This window comes from Neoarius graeffei, chromosome 15 (assembly GCF_027579695.1).
Source record: "Neoarius graeffei isolate fNeoGra1 chromosome 15, fNeoGra1.pri, whole genome shotgun sequence".
In the NCBI taxonomy this organism is placed as follows: Eukaryota; Metazoa; Chordata; class Actinopteri; order Siluriformes; family Ariidae; genus Neoarius; species Neoarius graeffei.
Genome location: NC_083583.1, coordinates 74929350 through 74947884, shown reverse-complemented (window position 1 = coordinate 74947884; position 18535 = coordinate 74929350). Strand labels below are relative to the sequence as shown.

The 18535-nt window shown below is 45.9% G+C and overlaps 1 protein-coding gene across 8 annotated transcripts in view; it reads left to right on the top strand.

The window, feature by feature from the left end:
- The window catches only part of lrp4 (low density lipoprotein receptor-related protein 4), a 195944-nt gene that overhangs the window by 127759 nt on the left and 49650 nt on the right, over positions 1-18535 (top strand). For 5 of the 8 annotated variants that reach the window (XM_060941860.1, XM_060941858.1, XM_060941856.1 and 2 more), the window contains exons 5-14: positions 1563-1679; positions 1940-2068; positions 7586-7705; positions 7821-7946; positions 8086-8217; positions 8344-8478; positions 9217-9342; positions 11052-11282; positions 11409-11565; positions 11691-11908. In XM_060941860.1, coding sequence (XP_060797843.1) covers positions 1563-1679; positions 1940-2068; positions 7586-7705; positions 7821-7946; positions 8086-8217; positions 8344-8478; positions 9217-9342; positions 11052-11282; positions 11409-11565; positions 11691-11908 — 1491 coding nt within the window. The remainder of the gene's footprint in view (positions 1-1562; positions 1680-1939; positions 2069-7585; positions 7706-7820; positions 7947-8085; positions 8218-8343; positions 8479-9216; positions 9343-11051; positions 11283-11408; positions 11566-11690; positions 11909-18535) is intronic. The other 3 variants (XM_060941861.1, XM_060941859.1, XM_060941857.1) reach the window with 1 other exon arrangement.

The window sequence follows — 18535 nt, the reverse complement described above, 5'->3', positions numbered from 1 at the left end:
AGAATAGTCCCACCCCCAGCCCCTGATGTAAGTGGTTCTTGGTTCTAAGCCAGCAAAGAGTCAGTGCCGATCTGGAACCGGTTCCCCTGTCCGAGAGCCGGTTCTTTATCTGTCGAAACTGGTTAGAGCTTCGGCACTGGCTCCGAACCGGCCCTGGAACTGCCTCGGGGGGGAAAGGCGTATTAAAGATACGACATTTGATTTTCTTATTATACAAGTCTGTAAACATGATCAGAAATCCTGGTTCAAGCCGTAACCTCGGCACGAAATTACGTTAAGTGGCTGAGAAAGCTCGTTCAGGAAACTGCCAGTGTTTGCGTTTGGATGGACTTCCTGTGGTATGTTCTGGGGGTGGTAGTCTGGCTAACGCAACTTCAAAGCTCTGCGAGCATTTGGTCTGGCCAAGATATTAAGCCCAACCGTTTCCCAAAGCGCGTGGTTGACCCGCCTCCCTGAAATGCCTCAGTTTGCTACTGGTCGAAGCCAGAAAAGGCTGTGACGAAGCTTAAACCAATCACATCACTCTTTCCTCTGACGTATGTGGCGCGACGGAAACTGCTTGAGTAACAGGAAGAAGATAAATACCTCCAGGGCTGCTCTTTGCTCCGTTTTCAATGAGAACTTCCCGTTGAACGCTTTCAATACAGCATCTACCGCTGTGTCAAAGGCTTGCCGCTGCTCCATGTTCGTAATGTTTCTAGTGAATGAAGCGCTTCCGGCATAGATTCTGTAAGCAATCTATGGCTTCCGGTCGCAGTTCTACTACGTCACTGCCTTGAACACGCCTCTACCCAGGGCCGTTGGAGATGCTCAAAGTTGATTGGCTCCCGATTTTTCGGGAGCTTGGAAGAGCTGGAGATAGCTTGCCTTGCCAGACTAAGCTCGCAACAGGCCCTCGTGTTGCGTCACACTTAGGATGGGCGGGCCCAGGCTAGGGGGTGGAGCTTCAGGAACCTGGGCTCAAAGAACATCCTACCTTTTAATTATGAAACCCTGCTTATCCCTTCGAGACCTCATGTTGAGCATCCCTGAGTATCGTCCTGGTTTTCCTACGAGCGCTGCCTTTTTCACACGCTGGGTTTCGTTTGCTTCAGTGTGTGCTTTGGCTCTCGCCACGCTCTTTATTATGCGTTATTCTGAGGTGGGCGTGTTTCCTCAGTGTACCAGCCTTTGCATGTTTTGTAAAGCGCCGCTGTTTGCGTCGTGTCCGTTGGGTTAAATCCAGCAGCTCGCTGTAACCGACGTTGAAAATTTTCGGCGCTCGCTCCTCCGTGGTGTCGTACTGTTCGACGAAATGAGGAGAGCGTGGCAGCTAAGGAGCCGCTGACACTTGGTTTGTTCATGTGTCGGAGGAACGCAAGCCAGCCTAGCAAATAACATCTGGCTCAAAAAAAAAAAAAAATTGGGGTTGCCATGTCTGCGCGTTTTCAGCACGACTGATGAAACTTTTATGATCATGATAGAAGCACAGATTATGGAGACAGTGCAGTTGTTTAAAATTGTAGTTTTGATGTATTTGTTATTTTGTGTGTGTGTGTGTGTGTGTGTGTGTGTGTGCGCAGACTTGAGGAAGTGTTCTGATAAGGAATTCCGCTGCTCTGATGGGAGCTGTATAGCTGAGCACTGGTACTGCGACGGAGACACGGACTGTAAAGACGGAACGGATGAAGAGAACTGCCGTAAGTTAGTGTGTGTGTGTGTGTGTGTGTGTGTGTGTGTGTATCAGAGAGAGAGAGAGAGAGAGAGAGAGAGAGAGAGAGAGCTTGTAATCATAGCTACTGTGTCCCACCTCATTCCTGTTTAGAGACAGCATGGCAGCTGTGTGTGTGAGAGAGAAATGGCAGGTATTTGTGTGTTAACAGGATGTTCTTTAACCAGCTGTCATAAGTGCATATCATAGAAGATGCTTTGGTGTGTGTGTGTGTGTGTGTGTGTGTAGCCACAGACGTCATGGCTGCTACGTGCAGCGTGGAAGAGTTCCAGTGTGCATACGGCCGCTGCATTCTGGACATTTACCACTGCGATGGAGACGATGACTGCGGAGACTGGTCCGACGAATCAGACTGCTGTAAGGACCGAAGCCCCGCCCCCCGCCTGCCTTTCACACCATCACTATGATTAATACACAAACATCTCCAGAAGCTGGAGCATCCCAGTCCATCAGCTTTCCAAGCGGAGCTGTAAAACGTTAAACACGCCGTCGCGCTCTGCAGCTCTTCATCTTTCCGCCGCCGTCGTGATTGCCGTCATGATCTGCACCTCAAAAATCCTAAATTTTTACTAATCTAGAAAATCCAGACTACCAGTACTCAGAACAGAGCTTTCGCTTGGTTTGAGAGTGATTTTAAACATGAGTGCAGCGTGTCAGGATCATGAAAAAGACTTGAAGTGCTCGTCCAACAAAAACGACATCATGGAATCCCGGGTTTTCCGTGTGTGATGTGCTCGAATAGGTTGTAAAGTTCACCAATAAATAAAAAGTTGGTTTGATTCAATAATTTTTTTGCATCTGGATTCTGTTCCAAAAATCACTAAAAGCGTATCTGCCGTTATTCGATCGCAGCGATGTACAGGTCAGCGGCGCTGCATGTGTTTTGCGTCCACACTGACTCTATGATATTCTCTGCAATGGCGTGCGTTCTTGATACCGATTCTTTTGAAAAAGACAACGAAAGCTCTTCAGATTCGTCCTCAATCTTTGGTTGGCTGTCTGAGGATGATATAGAACCTATAGCCACGGAGAAAGAGGCGGACGAACACGAAAGCCAAGTCGCTCCTGAAGAAGAAGAGCAACAACTGCTTGATAAAGCAGTGTCTCTTTGTAATTGTCATCTTTGTAACCTCCCTCGGTAGGTACGAAGCGCAATAATGGCAGTAATTAGGCACTTTCAGTTCTGGAGCCGGCAGGAGCGGGTGGCGCGGTGTGCCATATGCATTGTGCGCAGCGAGCACGCAGCAGCCAGGAACTTGTTAGGATTCACCTCCAAAACTAAACCGCTCATAAAACTACAGCCTCTTCTGGTTCTAACAGGACCAGTTAGGACCATGTAGACCCTTTCTGTTTTGTGCAGCAACATTAAGTAGAGGTGTGTGTGTGCGGGGGGGCAGTGCGCAATTACCATTATTTATTTTTTACTAAAATCATTGTATCTCTGCGATCATAAGAGATTTTTTTTTTCAAAATTCCAAACCCTATGATCTTACGGTGTCCCTTCATATACCCCTTTTCCACCAAATCAGTTCCAGGGCTGGTTCGGGGCCGGTGCTGGTGCTGGTTCACAACTCGTTCAACTTGCGAGCCAGCTGAGAACCAGTTTGCTTTTCCATAGCTCGCGGTGCTAAGGGAAGCCACGTCATTATGTCGCTGTATGCGTCAGTTACGTCGCTACGTTTGCATAAACCTTGGCGTGAATATCGAAGCGAAAACAACACGGAAGAAGCAGCAGCAGCAACAACAACAATAATAATAATAATGGCTGACTTCGCGTTTGTACAGCTGCTGCTTCTCGTCGCTTAAAAATGGCGATCTTTCGCGGTCTTGTTATTGTTGTTGGTCTTAACAACTCCGCCCCCCGCTGACGTAAGCGGTTCTTTCCTCTGGCCCAGCAGAGAGTTGGTGCTAGCCTGGAACCGGTTTTTCTGGCCCCAGAGCCAGTTCTTTGTCAGTGGAAACAGAAAACCCGGTTCCAAACTAAGCACCGGCCCCGAACCAGCCCTGGAACTGCTTTGGTGGAAAAGGGGCACCAGAGAACTGATTTTAAGGTGAATTGAACCTGTCTGAAATGTTAAGGTAAAGTCCCTACAATTATCACAGAGTTTGTGTGAAGGAAACGGCCACTGCAGGATTAATTTATAATCCCTTTGTGTTGGGGAAGACACGGCCAAATAGTTAGAGAAACAGCTTTGGGACCGAAAGGTCGCTGGTTCGATTCCTTGAACCAGCGGGACTGGCTCGAGTGCCCTTGAGCAAGGTGCCAAACCCCCAAGTGCTCTGGCAGGAGTGCTGGCGTACCTTGTGTCTGGTTAGGCAGAGAAACACTGATGATGTGATGATCAGTTCAGACGAGAACCTGGCTGTAACGAACTAAAACTCGGTGATAAACTCCCCTGTGTGTTTCTGAATCTTGTCGTTGCCTTTTTGTCCACTGAAACACGTGCGACGTTATACTGCATCTAAAAATATGATTTCAATATCAAATGAATGGACACGCCGTCCTGTTATCTCTCTCAACTAACTCGTCTGGGTTTTTCTGTATTTATCGGCTCGGAAAGAGATTCTCTCACAACATGAGTGAAATGTAAGAAGATCATAGGGTTTGGAATTTTGAAAAAAAATCTCTTATGATCGCAGAGATACAATGATTTTAGCAAAAAATAAATAATGGTAATTGCGCACTGCCCCCCCACACACACACACCTCTACTTAATGTTGCTGCACAAAGCAGAAAGGGTCTACATGGTCCTAACTGGTCCTGTTAGAACCAGAAAAGGCTGTAGTTTTATGAGCGGTTTAGTTTTGGAGGTGAATCTTAACAAGTTCCTGGCTGCTGCGTGCTCGCTGCGCACAATGCATATGGCACACCGCGCCACCCGCTCCTGCCGGCTCCAGAACTGAAAGTGCCTAATTACTGCCATTATTGAGCCTCGTATAAAACTTCAGAAATGCTCTCAGTTAAAAGGATAAAAGACAAAGGACAACTCATAAATTCAAGCAACAGACTAAACACAAGCTCGACGCTTATCGTACGGTGAGCTGTTTGGGACGGAGCTTCTGACTTCTGTTTCCAGATGGTAGGAGCTGCTCCGCGTCCCAGACGTCACGCAAATCCTTCGATGTGAATCGACCTCACAAATTTATCTTTGTTTAAACGTATGGAGCAGACACCAAACCGTCCTCTCAGCCTGAAGTTCCGTCTCTCTGTCCGTACAAATCAAACCCGTTCGTTCCCTGAGTGTCCTGCCCACTTTGGGCTATACCGGATCGAAATTCTGCTTTTTTATCGCTTTCGTGTAATGGCGGACTCAAAGAGTCAAACGTTACCGGTTAAATAGGACATGTTCCCGGTCTCGTATTAAAATACAATTCAGACAGTAAACTATTGAACATGTCTAGTTTTATAAGGTATCATTTCCAGGAGTGATGTCATTTTCCTAAGACTAGCACTTTAAAGAGCATGTGTTAAATTTGACGTAGCTCATCAATAACATTTCAGAATGTTAGCACACACAATTTCTTGCTATTTATAATAATAATAATAATAATAATAATAATAATAATAATAATTTGTCATATAAAAAATAAGTTACCTCTCTCTCTCTCTCTCTCTCTCTAAAGGATAAACACACTGTATATATTGAGGTCGTTACTTCTCTTAAACTTGAATGACTTAATGGAAGTGATCACATGATGCTCAGTAACTTTGCTTGTGTTTGAAGAGGTGTATAAATGTGGCGGTTAATAAAGGCACGTCAACACCCGGTTCACCCGAAGTGTTGTGATCGGGGAGTTTGTATTTCGGACACATAGATACGTCTCCCTAGACACCGACACTCCGGTGGGACACGTCACACCTCTGGTTGTGGAACGCCAGCTAACAGTGTAGCCGCACACTGGGGCCGCCTCATGTCGGGTTTATTTAGTGTCAGTCGCTAAACCTGGAATACTGAGGTGCTTCTTTACACCAATATTCAGGAACATCTGTGTAAAAAGGGTGAGAGAGAGAGAGAGATTTGTTCCAGGTGTGTGTATGTGGGAGGGCTGTAAGTAGTAGACAGACTGATAACTCACACTCAGCAGAAAGTGCGAGCGGAGGGTAATGATCCACTTTCACCTGCAGCTCTGATCCAATTCACCAACACACACACACAGAAAATACAACCCCGATTCCAAAAAAGTTGGGACAAAGTACAAATTGTAAATAAAAACGGAATGCAATAATTTACAAATCTCAAAAACTGATATTGTATTCACAATAGAACATAGACAACATATCAAATGTCGAAAGTGAGACATTTTGAAATTTCATGACAAATATTGGCTCATTTGAAATTTCATGACAGCAACACATCTCAAAAAAGTTGGGACAGGGGCAATAAGAGGCTGGAAAAGTTAAAGGTACAAAAAAGGAACAGCTGGAGGACCAAATTGCAACTCATTAGGTCAATTGGCAATAGGTCATTAACATGACTGGGTATAAAAAGAGCATCTTGGAGTGGCAGCGGCTCTCAGAAGTAAAGATGGGAAGAGGATCACCAATCCCCCTAATTCTGCACCGACAAATAGTGGAGCAATATCAGAAAGGAGTTCGACAGTGTAAAATTGCAAAGAGTTTGAACATATCATCATCTACAGTGCATAATATCATCAAAAGATTCAGAGAATCTGGAAGAATCTCTGTGCGTAAGGGTCAAGGCCGGAAAACCATACTGGGTGCCCGTGATCTTCGGGCCCTTAGACGCCACTGCATCACATACAGGCATGCTTCTGTATTGGAAATCACAAAATGGGCTCAGGAATATTTCCAGAGAACATTATCTGTGAACACAATTCACCGTGCCATCCGCCGTTGCCAGCTAAAACTCTATAGTTCAAAGAAGAAGCCGTATCTAAACATGATCCAGAAGCGCAGACGTCTCCTCTGGGCCAAGGCTCATTTAAAATGGACTGTGGCAAAGTGGAAAACTGTTCTGTGGTCAGACGAATCAAAATTTGAAGTTCTTTATGGAAATCAGGGACGCCGTGTCATTCGGACTAAAGAGGAGAAGGATGACCCGAGTTGTTATCAGCGCTCAGTTCAGAAGCCTGCATCTCTGATGGTATGGGGTTGCATTAGTGCGTGTGGCATGGGCAGCTTACACATCTGGAAAGACACCATCAATGCTGAAAGGTATATCCAGGTTCTAGAGCAACATATGCTCCCATCCAGACGACGTCTCTTTCAGGGAAGACCTTGCATTTTCCAACATGACAATGCCAAACCACATACTGCATCAATTACAGCATCATGGCTGCGTAGAAGAAGGGTCCGGGTACTGAACTGGCCAGCCTGCAGTCCAGATCTTTCACCCATAGAAAACATTTGGCGCATCATAAAACGGAAGATACAACAAAAAAGACCTAAGACAGTTGAGCAACTAGAATCCTACATTAGACAAGAATGGGTTAACATTCCTATCCCTAAACTTGAGCAACTTGTCTCCTCAGTCCCCAGACGTTTACAGACTGCTGTAAAGAGAAAAGGGGATGTCTCACAGTGGTAAACATGGCCTTGTCCCAACTTTTTTGAGATGTGTTGTTGTCATGAAATTTAAAGTCACCTAATTTTTCTCTTTAAATGATACATTTTCTCAGTTTAAACATTTGATATGTCATCTATGTTCTATTCTGAACAAAATATGGAATTTTGAAACTTCCACATCATTGCATTCCGTTTTTATTTACAATTTGTACTTTGTCCCAACTTTTTTGGAATCGGGATGAGTGCTGATCAACTCAGCATGGCAATTTCAGCTGTTTGAAAGGCTTTGTGTGTATTCCGTGATGATGATGGTGTGTGTGTGTGTGTGTGTGTGTGCGCGCACGCAGCCTCTCACCAGCCGTGTCGTTCGGCTGAGTTCATGTGTAACAGTGGGATGTGCATCAACGGTGGATGGAGGTGTGATGGAGAGTTTGACTGTGACGACCAATCAGACGAGAACAACTGCAGTAAGTGTGTGTGTGTGTGTGTGTGTGTGTGTGTGTGTGTGTGTGTGTAAAGAGAGAGATAGAGATCGAATGAGCTCACTTGTGTGTTAACACTGTGTGTGTGTGTGTGTCCCAGCTGTACCTGTGTGTATGGCTGAACAGTTCCGTTGTGCGTCCGGTCGTTGTGTGCGGTTGTCATGGAGATGTGATGGTGAGGATGACTGCACTGATGGCAGTGATGAAGAGGGCTGTGACAAAAATGGTATACACCCACACCCACACCTACACACACTACAGTAAATTAATCTCTTGCTGTTCTGTTCTCTCTGTTCCTTCTCTTCCACTTTAACTGCCTTCTTTTATGCTCTTTACACTCCCCGCCCCCCTCCTCCCCCGGTCAGTAGGTTCACTTCCTTCCTGTGCGTCTGATCAGTTCCAGTGTGGGAACGGCCGCTGCATCGGCCAGCGCAAAGTGTGTAACGACCTCAACGACTGTGGAGACGGAACAGATGAACATCCGCACCAGGAATGCCGTAAGAACACACACACACACACTATAAACACCATACACATACAAACACTGCCACATTCATGCCATGGTGTGCTGGAGTAAGCCAGATATCACAGACTTTGTATTGTGTGTGTGTGTGTGTGTGTAGGGCCTCGATCGACTGACGGGAACTGTAACCTTGGGAACGGCGGCTGCTTTCAGAAATGTCAGATGTCTCGAGGTTTGGTTCAGTGTAGCTGTCACACCGGGTACAGACTGAGGGAGGACGGCAAGACCTGCCAAGGTGAGGAGAAAGGGAGTGTGTGGAGGAGAGGAGAGAGAAAGAGGATGATGGATGGGGGAGAGGCGGGGTACTCTGTACTGGCTGACTGTATAACGTAGCTGCAACAGAGGAATGATTTCTAATCCCACGATTCGGTGTCACCCAGAAGAGGATGGGTTCCTTCGGAGTGCGCTTCCACTCCGGGTTTCATCCTCATGTCCTCTCGGGGAGTTTTTCCTCCCCGTCACAGCCATCTCTGTTTCTCCGTCTCTCATCCGGACCCTGAATAAAACCTATAAATAAAACCGAACCGAACAGAGCCCGGTCCATCTCAGGAGGCGCAACTCATTTCAGAAGTCATGCTGGAGTCACTGGAGTGTGTTCCTGCACCTCTGCGGGCATTCTGAGGTTCAGCCATCAAATCCCGCCACTGGTGCTAACGGAGGGGTTCGAGACTCCTGGAAGTCCCCGCATCCGTCTCTGAGCTGAAACCCGAGAGCTGGAGCCTCAACTCCTCAACACACTCTGTCCATTTCCTCAAATCTTTCCCTTTTTTCCTTTAGCTCTCCATCCATCTCCGCCAAAGTTCCTTTCATCTGTTATTTTTCTTTCATCTCTATTTTCTCTCTCCCGTTCTCATTTTCTCTGTACCGACGTGTGAAATTGGCAGAGAGATTTAATCATTCTGTTTATTTATGAAGAGCAGTTGTTGAAGTAAACCCCCGTCTCACCCCCCTCTCATCATTTGGACTCTTCTAGATGTGGATGAGTGTGCTGAGGAGGGTTACTGCAGTCAGGGCTGTACCAACACAGAGGGGGGCTTCCAGTGCTGGTGCGTTCAGGGTTACGAGCTCAGACCCGACAAACGCAGTTGCAAAGCGCTGGGTGAGTTTCACACACCATTTCTACAAACTGACTAACTGACTTATTTATTTTAACACTCGGGGCGGCACGGTGGTGTAGTGGTTAGCGCTGTCGCCTCACAGCAAGAAGGTCCGGGTTCGAGCCCCGTGGCCGGCGAGGGCCTTTCTGTGCGGAGTTTGCATGTTCTCCCCGTGTCCGTGTGGGTTTCCTCCGGGTGCTCCGGTTTCCCCCACAGTCCAAAGACATGCAGGTTAGGTTAACTGGTGACTCTAAATTGACCGTAGGTGTGAATGTGAGTGTGAATGGTTGTCTGTGTCTAATGCCGCTTTTCCACTACCAACGCGGCTGAGTCGGGCTGAGCCGTGCCGTGCTGAGTCGAGCTGAATGGGGCTGTTGGAGTTGCATTTCGACTACAACCGCGCTGAACCGTGCTGTCTGGAAGTGGGTGGACACATTGGGTGGAGTTAGCGAAAGTGGGTGGACGTCACGTGATGTCGTTAGGCGGCGCAAACAGTGACATCAGTGAGCTTTTAAGCGGTAGTCTCACGACCCGGATAGTAAACAATAAACATGGAGGACATGGAGTCGTTAGTGTTGCTGGTCTTGGTGCTGTGGCTTGTTGTCACCGACAACGCCAACAGATACTGGCAAGAGCATATAGATGAGGCGAGGCGCATAAGGCTTCAGAAATTCTCGCAATTCGTAATTCTTCTTCTTCCGGGTTTACGGTGTTTACAGATCCCAGCGTGCTCGCGGGGCGTGTGTGGGCATGTGAGGACACTCCTCCTCACCAATCAGTGCACAGGGGAGTGTCTGCTCACGCCCCTAGCCCCACTCGGCTCGGTTGGGCTCGCTTCAGCCCCACTCCAAAACCGTGCGAGTTTTGGGTGCTGAGCAGGGCTGAAGCGAGCTGAGTCGTGCTGCTCTGAGGTAGTCGAAACGCGAGCCGTGTCGGGCTGAAGTGAGCTGAAAAAGGGTAGTGGAAAAGGGCCATAAGTGTCAGCCCTGTGATGACCTGGCGACTTGTCCAGGGTGTGCCCCACCTTTCGCCTGTAGTCAGCTGGGATAGGCTCCAGCTCGCCTGCGACCCTGTAGCGGCTAGAGATAATGGATGGATGGATGGATGGATGGATTTTAACACTTGATTGTGATTGGTCTGATGGTGCAGAGCCAATGTGTTTGCTTCACCTCTTAAATTTGCAAATGATGGCAATGGAAGAGATTTGACATGTTTTATTACTCACCTCTGATTGGTCCCTGTATGGCAAAGTGGGTGGAGCTAGGGGAAGGCACTGAATGTCACGTTCTCAAATCTGATTTTTAAGTTTTGTCTTTCTGCTCCCCCTTTTCCTCCCTCTTGCACCTGAGATGAGGTGATGTTCTGGTTCCACTCAGCCTGAGGCCTCAGATCCCAGTTATTGGCTCACAGGAGTAGAACCTGTCGTGGTCTTCTGCTGTTGTAAGCCTATGTGCCTCAAGATTCGCCATGATGTGCGGTTTGAAATGCTTTTCTGCTCGCCACGGTTGTAAAGAGTCGTTCACATTGCCCCTCCCCACGCATAACCCCCATAATTCTTTAACTGAAGCACGTTGCATTGTGCTGCTGCAGTGTGATCGGCTGATGGGATCGTTGCATTAATGAGCAAGGATACAGGTGTCCCTATTAAAGTGGCCTGTCTGTCTGTGTATGTACCAGTTAATGAAGAGAGCTGATCCGTGCGTTTGTTCAGGTCCGGAGCCGGTGTTGTTGTTTGCGAATCGGATTGATATCCGTCAGGTTCTGCCGCACCGATCAGAGTACACGCTGCTGCTGAATAATCTGGAGAATGCCATCGCGCTCGACTTTCACCACAGCAGGGAGCTGGTGTTCTGGTCCGACGTCACGCTCGACCGCATCATGAAAGCCAACCTGAATGGCAGCAATGTGGAGGAGGTCGTGTCCACCGGGCTCGAGAGTCCAGGTACACCACACGCAAAGCAATGGAAATCCTGGAAACGCCCATGTTATGACAAACAACAGATATATATCTCAAACCTCTGCAGCTTTGCTGGCTTTATCACACATTTTTTTCCCTTTATCCTTGCAGGTGGTCTGGCAATAGACTGGATCCATGATAAGCTCTACTGGACTGACTCGGGGACGTCACGCATCGAGGTAGCCAACCTCGACGGCTCACACCGTAAAGTGCTGATTTGGGAGAGTATGGAGAAACCCCGCGCTATCGCCCTGCACCCCATCGAAGGGTAAAACTCATGACCTCACACACACACACACAGACTGTTGGGTATAAACGCATGCTGGATGTGTGCTAAAGAGTTTATGTGCTGAAAACGTGCCCCGTTTTTCCAATATTCTTTTCCTCCCTCAGGAAGATTTACTGGACAGACTGGGGAAACACTCCGAGGATCGAGTACGCCAACATGGACGGGTCAGGACGCAGGATCATCGCCGATACCAACCTGTTCTGGCCAAACGGACTCACCATCGACTACGCCGGCCATCGCATGTACTGGGTGGACGCCAAGCACCACGTGATCGAGAGAGCTGATCTGGACGGGAAAAACCGCAAAGCCGTCATCAGTCAGGGTGCGTACCCCCCAGTCACCGTTAGCATGTTAGATCACGTTCTGTTCATTTAAAGGTGCAGAACCCGCTTGTTTGCGTTTGGATACGCTTCCTGTCAGTTATTTAGAGACGCTATACGGACCACTGCAGATCCAGGGGGCGGAGCTTCTTGAACATAGGTGTGAATCATTCAAATGTAAATCTGGCATAAGTATCAGGGATGTAATATTGGGGGAAAAACCAAAACTAATATTACTAATGTGCACCTTTAAATCTTACATAAAATTCTCAGGATAGCAAGGTTATGGTGTTAATATTAACAACGTTTATTCATATAGGCTAACACCTTTCTTCGATGGGCCATTGAAGGTAAGAAATAAATACAGAGTCGAGGGAGGGGGTAATATCCTGAGGAAAAAAAACATTCAAATTTCCAAGATTAATACGACAGTTAAGTCCATATATATTTGGACACTGACACAAATGTTGTTTTTTTACCTGTTTACTGAAACATATTCAGGTTATAGTTATATAATGGACATGGACATAAAGTCCAGACTTTCAGCTTTCATTTGAGGGAATCCACATTAAAATTGGATGAAGGGTTTAGGAGTTTCAGCTCCTTAACATGTGCCACCCTGTTTTTAAAGGGACCAAAAGTAATTGGACAATTGACTCAAAGGCTATTTCATGGGCAGGTGTGGGCAATTCCTTCGTTATGTCATTCTCAATTAAGCAGATAAAAGGCCTGGAGTTGATTTGAGGTGTGGTGCTTGCATTTGGAAGATTTTGCTGTGAAGAAAACATGCGGTCAAAGGAGCTCTCCATGCAGGTGAAACAAGCCATCCTTAAGCTGCGAAAACAGGAAAAAACCCATCCGAGAAATTGCTACAATATTAGGAGCGGCAAAATCTACAGTTTGGTACATCCTGAGAAAGAAAGAAAGCACTGGTGAACTCATCAGTGCAAAAAGACCTGGACACCCACAGACGACAACAGTGGTTGATGATCGCAGAATAATTTCCATGGTGAAGAGAAACCCCTTCACAACAGCCAACCAAGTGAACAACACTCTCCAGGAGGTCGGCGTATCAATATCCAAATCTACCATAAAGAGAAGACTGCATGAAAGTAAATACAGAGGGTTCACTGCACGGTGCAAGCCACTCATAAGCCTCAAGAATAAAAAGGCTAGATTGGACTTTGCTAAAAAACATCTAAAAAAGCCAGCACAGTTCTGGAAGAACATTCTTTGGACAGATGAAACCAAGATCAACCTCTACCAGAATGATGGAAAGAAAAAAGTATGGCGAAGGCGTGGTGCAGCTCATGATCCAAAGCATACCACATCATCTGTAAAACACGGCGGAGGCAGTGTGATGGCTTGGGCATGCATGGCTGCCAGTGGCACTGGGTCACTAGTGTTTATCGATGATGTGACACAGGACAGAAGCAGCCGGATGAATTCTGAGGTATTCAGAGACATACTGTGTGCTCAAATCCAGCCAAACTGATTGGTCGGCGTTTCATAATACAGATGGACAATGACCCAGAACATAAAGCCAAAGCAACCCAGGAGTTTATTAAAGCAAAGAAGTGGAATATTCTTGAATGGCCAAGTCAGTCACCTGATCTCAACCCAATTGAGCAGCATTTCACTTGTTAAAGACTAAACTTCAGACAGAAAGGCCCACAAACAAACAGCAACTGAAAACCGGTGCAGTAAAGGCCTGGCAGAGCATTAAAAAGGAGGAAGCACAGCGTCTGGTGATGTCCATGAGTTCAAGACTTCAGGCAGTCATTGCCAACAAAGGGTTTTCAACCAAGTATTAGAAATGAACATTTTATTTACAATTATTTAATTTGTCCAATTACTTTTGAGCCCCTGAAATGAAGGGATTGTGTTTAAAAATGCTTTAGTTCCTCACATTTTTATGCAATCATTTTGTTCAACCCACTGAATTAAAGCTGAAAGTCTGAACTTCAACTGCATCTGAATTGTTTTGTTCAAAATTCATTGTGGTAATGTACAGAACCAAAATTAGAAAAAATGTTGCCTCTGTCCAAATATTTATGGAAAAATAGCGGCGTTTTTTTTTTTTTTTTCTTGGTCAAGGAACCGGATCGCTTCACTTTGGAGCAACATCACACCAGAGATGCTACGGCTGAGCTGAGCGTTATGGGAAATACGGTCTTTCATCCTCGGTCAAATAAAAGAATAAAAAAAAAAAACCAAGAGATTTTTAACTACATCTCCCAGAATGCACTGCAGCCAGGAAGCATGGTTTTTTTTTTTTGCCTTGTGACTTTTTAATCTTGGAAATTCTGAGTTTTTTTTTTTTTTTCTCAGAATATTACCCCTGGCTTCCTCAGCTCCATTTTTTACCCACGACGGCCCTAACACTCCGTCGTACTTTTCTTTCTTCCGTTCAGTGATTTTCAGGATAATCTGAGAATCCTTACACATGATAAAAAGTCTGTTTAACAGTATAACTCTCCGGGACTAAGAGTAAGCAGATGTTAACGGGGTTTCCGCCGCTGCCTGCGTTATGATGAAGCTAAATAAGTTTTAGCAGCATTTTTGTTAGGCGTAATGTACAATATTCGAACGTTTATACAGAACGCTGTTTGATGTGCGATTTATTTTGCCCTGTGAATTATTCCTCTACACCAGAAAGTTGTTAATGTGGAGGGAAAGACCCAGAATGTTCTCGGACCGCTGAATATTTCAGTTATTTTGGGAGCTGGAGGGCTAAGAGAAGTAAAAATATGGAATAGATGGAAGATTATATCATGAAGGGAAGTGGAATAAGTAGCAAGTCTGACTTAAATTAAACCGTACAGTCACACACTGACTCTCTTTGTTTTTGCTTTGTGCCCCGTGTGACCCTTCGCTGTAATCAAATTGGAAGGAGAGAGAGAGAGAGAGAGAGAGAGAGAGCCCTGCAGACTCTGGTTACCCAACTTAACAAATCCATTTAATAATGTTGGCCCTTGCGAAAATAGTGAAAAAAAGAGGAAATTAAATCTGCGTCAGCTCGAGATTTTCCGAGACTTTACTCCATGTTTGTGGCATTTTGTGTGTATTCACTGAGGAATCCCACAGGGAAGTCTAGACACATTCCATATAGCATACACACACACACACACACACACACGCGCACGCACGCACACGTAATGCATGCTTCGTTAGTGGAAAAGTACGGGTTCTTTAAACCTCCTGGTTTTGCAATAATTTACAGTTTTACGGTTTGAATAAAATCCTGAATTATCATCGTCGTGACAAGCAGAGAAATTGTTCACAAAGGGGTGGAGCTAACGGCACTACAGAGGGGCGGAGTTTCTGCTCATTTTTAGGTCGAGCTATTGAATAGAACGAGGTGCGTGCGTGTGGGCAGGTATAACACACCTGAGCGCAATATCGTTCTTTTTCCTGCAGCTGTATTTACAGCTGCTTAAAAAACCCTAGACATGCATGACAAAATAAGAGAGGGGTTTCACAGTGAAGCGAAAAATGTATGGAAACAGCGATGGCAGGATAAGAAACGAGTGCACGCCCGCAGAAACATGAGGAAGCTCTGGGAAGAGAGGACAGGGAGAGCTCAGCTCCATCCATGCATCACATTCCTGACAGATAAGATCATATAAATAAGGCACTTCGTGACCACCTGGATGGAAGACAGAGAGAGAGAGAGAGAGAGAAGAAAAGAGTTTTTCGCACTTAATTTGTGCTCTTTGCACATTCTGAGCGCTATGAGTGAAGTGGAAGGCGTGAGGAAACAGTCCACAGGCTCTGGGGTCAGGAGTTAAACCCTCAGGGCGTTGACCAAACCCAGTCAATACTTCACAAAGCGAAGAGCCAAGACAAGTGTCACGTTCATCTCGTGAGCGGTGTGTTGGCGCTGAGCGATTCAGCCACACGTGGAGTGCTGGAATTACAGAACGATAACGTGTGCACACCTGCTCCATGTTAAGGCCGTGCCATTTCAGCCGGACGACGATGTTTGGAAGATGACGGCGATGATGCTCCTGACAGCCTTGTCCCACAGTGTTCCTCGTTTGTCTCATGAAGCCCACGTTGCTCGTGCAGCCTCAGCTAACTTAGCGTCCATTTTTGCCAGCTGTCCAGAGTAACTCCCTATCGGTGGCAGAAGAGGCGTGGCCGAGAGCTTTTTGGGCTGTGAAGTCTCCGATTGGACCTCACTGTTCTGTCCTGGCGCCTCACTGGCATGAATACTGCAGAAGTCTTTATTAGTGTACGCTGTATAAGAGTGCAGCGTGGTTTGAGGTGAGGGTTACGCTCATTAAGGAAGAAACGAGGGCAGTGTGCATGATGTCAAGGGCAAACACAGCCCCAGTTACATACCGTATAACGGCGTCCAAATTACGGGCTTGTCAAAAGGCCCGAAATAGAACATACGAAAACCGCCCAAATTAGAAGAAAAAATCCTGTTCCATAAGGGTGGAGAACCCAAAATATTTTTTAAATTATTGTTAAATGTCATTTTTTGGCATATATATATATGTGACACCTCACCGAATCCAGGGACGCATGTCGGCCGAAACGAATCCAAGATAATCGCAAAAGAAGCATTTTTTTTTTTCGAAATTTGTGATTTTTGTTTTTTTCCATCATGTGCAAGTTGAGATCTTGAAGAATGCAATCAGTATTTCAGATAATAGATTGTTTTGTTGGAAAAGCATACATTTTTTGTTGCAAATTGTCTTGTTTTTGTCAGGACTGTAGCCTGCTGGGGGGTGTGGGTAAATTACCATATGGGCCATTCACATGATGATTTAAGTCTTTTTTTTTTTTTCCGCGAATCAGCTGTATGATACGAGCTGAGCTTGTGGCTACTTAAGCTGCATACAGGCGTGTGATTTCACTATGGAATGAGCAAGCTAAACAGAGCGCAGAGGAGCAAACACCGCGAAGCAAACAGACGCACGGTATTTACATCGGAGATCACCATTTCTAGCAAAAAAAACCGCAACCAAAAGGAAGTGTTCTAGGACTACATATTCCATCGGAGGCATTGGTGTGTGCAGGGCGCCGTTCCTCTTTCTGATGGGGTGAGTTTATTAATCTAAGGCTGTGTGGTTATTTTTGCATGTAACGGAGAGTGTTGTGGTTTGGTTAAGCCTAGGTCACAACCGGACGTACAATTTTTTGGCCGTGTGATTTTTGGCGTTTCCCAAATCGCTGCGTTTTTTTTGTTCACGGAGAAAGACGCGCGTTGGCCGTAAGTTTGTCTTGCAACCTGAAAAAAACGTAAGCGCCCGTAGAGTTTGTTTGACATGACAAAGAACCTCTGCGGCCGGTCTGCGGCTCGAAAATCAGCACATCACATGCGTGTTTCACGCGCGCTCTCCGTGCGTTTCATGCGCGCTCTCCGTGCGTTTCTTGTGTTTTTTGCGTGTAGACCGGCTGTAGGAGCACGGTACCGTACGGCCGGTTGTGACCGAGGCTTTACATGAAACTAGCATTGTGTTAGTTGTGTTATCATCGTGCTATCTTTCTTTCTTACGGTGTGAGTAATTTTTCAACCACAAAACGTTAAAGTATACTTTAGGACTTATTTTTGTACTTCATAATTGTGTTGGGCATACTTTGCATGGAAGGAAAATTGACGTGGTGATCTTTGTTTAGATGAAAGTAGCATCGTGCTAGCTCGTAGGGGGTAGGGCTTTCCTTAATGTCATGCAAATGAGCACCATTATGTGCCCGCCCTGCACCCAGAGTAGCTGAGATGGAAAACTTTGAGGGCGATTTTCTCCCTTTTCTGTTTTAAGAAGTATACACTTTCAAAAGGCCACACATTCTTCAAATATTGTCAGATCTCCACATGGAAGGCATCATTGGAAAGCTTAGAAACTGTACTTTCTGAATCTGTCAATAACTCAAAATGCCCCCGGGTGGACATGTGTCTCTGGATTCTGGATTTGGGCACATTTATTTCAATTTGTTGTTCAGTCGCTTCATAACATGAAATGCGTCTAGCGATTACCGTAAACCGTGTCTGAGTCTCTGACGTCTGAATGTCGTAAAATATACTGCCTTTGTTTATGTTGTGAAATTCTCAACGATTCATGAGAACACGTGGCTGTCGGTTTGCGATACTGCTGATAGTATAGACCCCTTCGCATGTTTGTAAACAAACCGAGCGTTGCCAGGACGCGCGCGCAGCCTGGACTCAGAAACAATGGCGCTGCCCATAGACCGGCATTATGAGCTGTCAGATTATGCAAAACAATTGTCGTTACAAGATCGAGAACGCTACATAAATAAGTTAACTCTAACAAGTGGACATCGCCTACCGGATCCGCATTTAATTAAAGAGTGGATGGACGATGTTAGTAAGTTCCCTGGTATACAATGGCCAGATATATACTCGTACCTTATTGACAAGACTTCAGTGTACACCCACGGAAAACTTCGTGCCTACAAGTCTTTAGACGCAGATGATTGTTATGTGCGGGCATGGACAACTTGATTAACAATGGGACATTCATATTCATTTTGTTTTAATCAAATTATGCCAGTGATGTGATGGCAATGTGGCTTTAGCTACAACAGCAAATACCAACACTAAACAGCAATTTGCAGGAGGTGATGGCATGAAAGGAACGATAGTGTAAAGAGTGCAG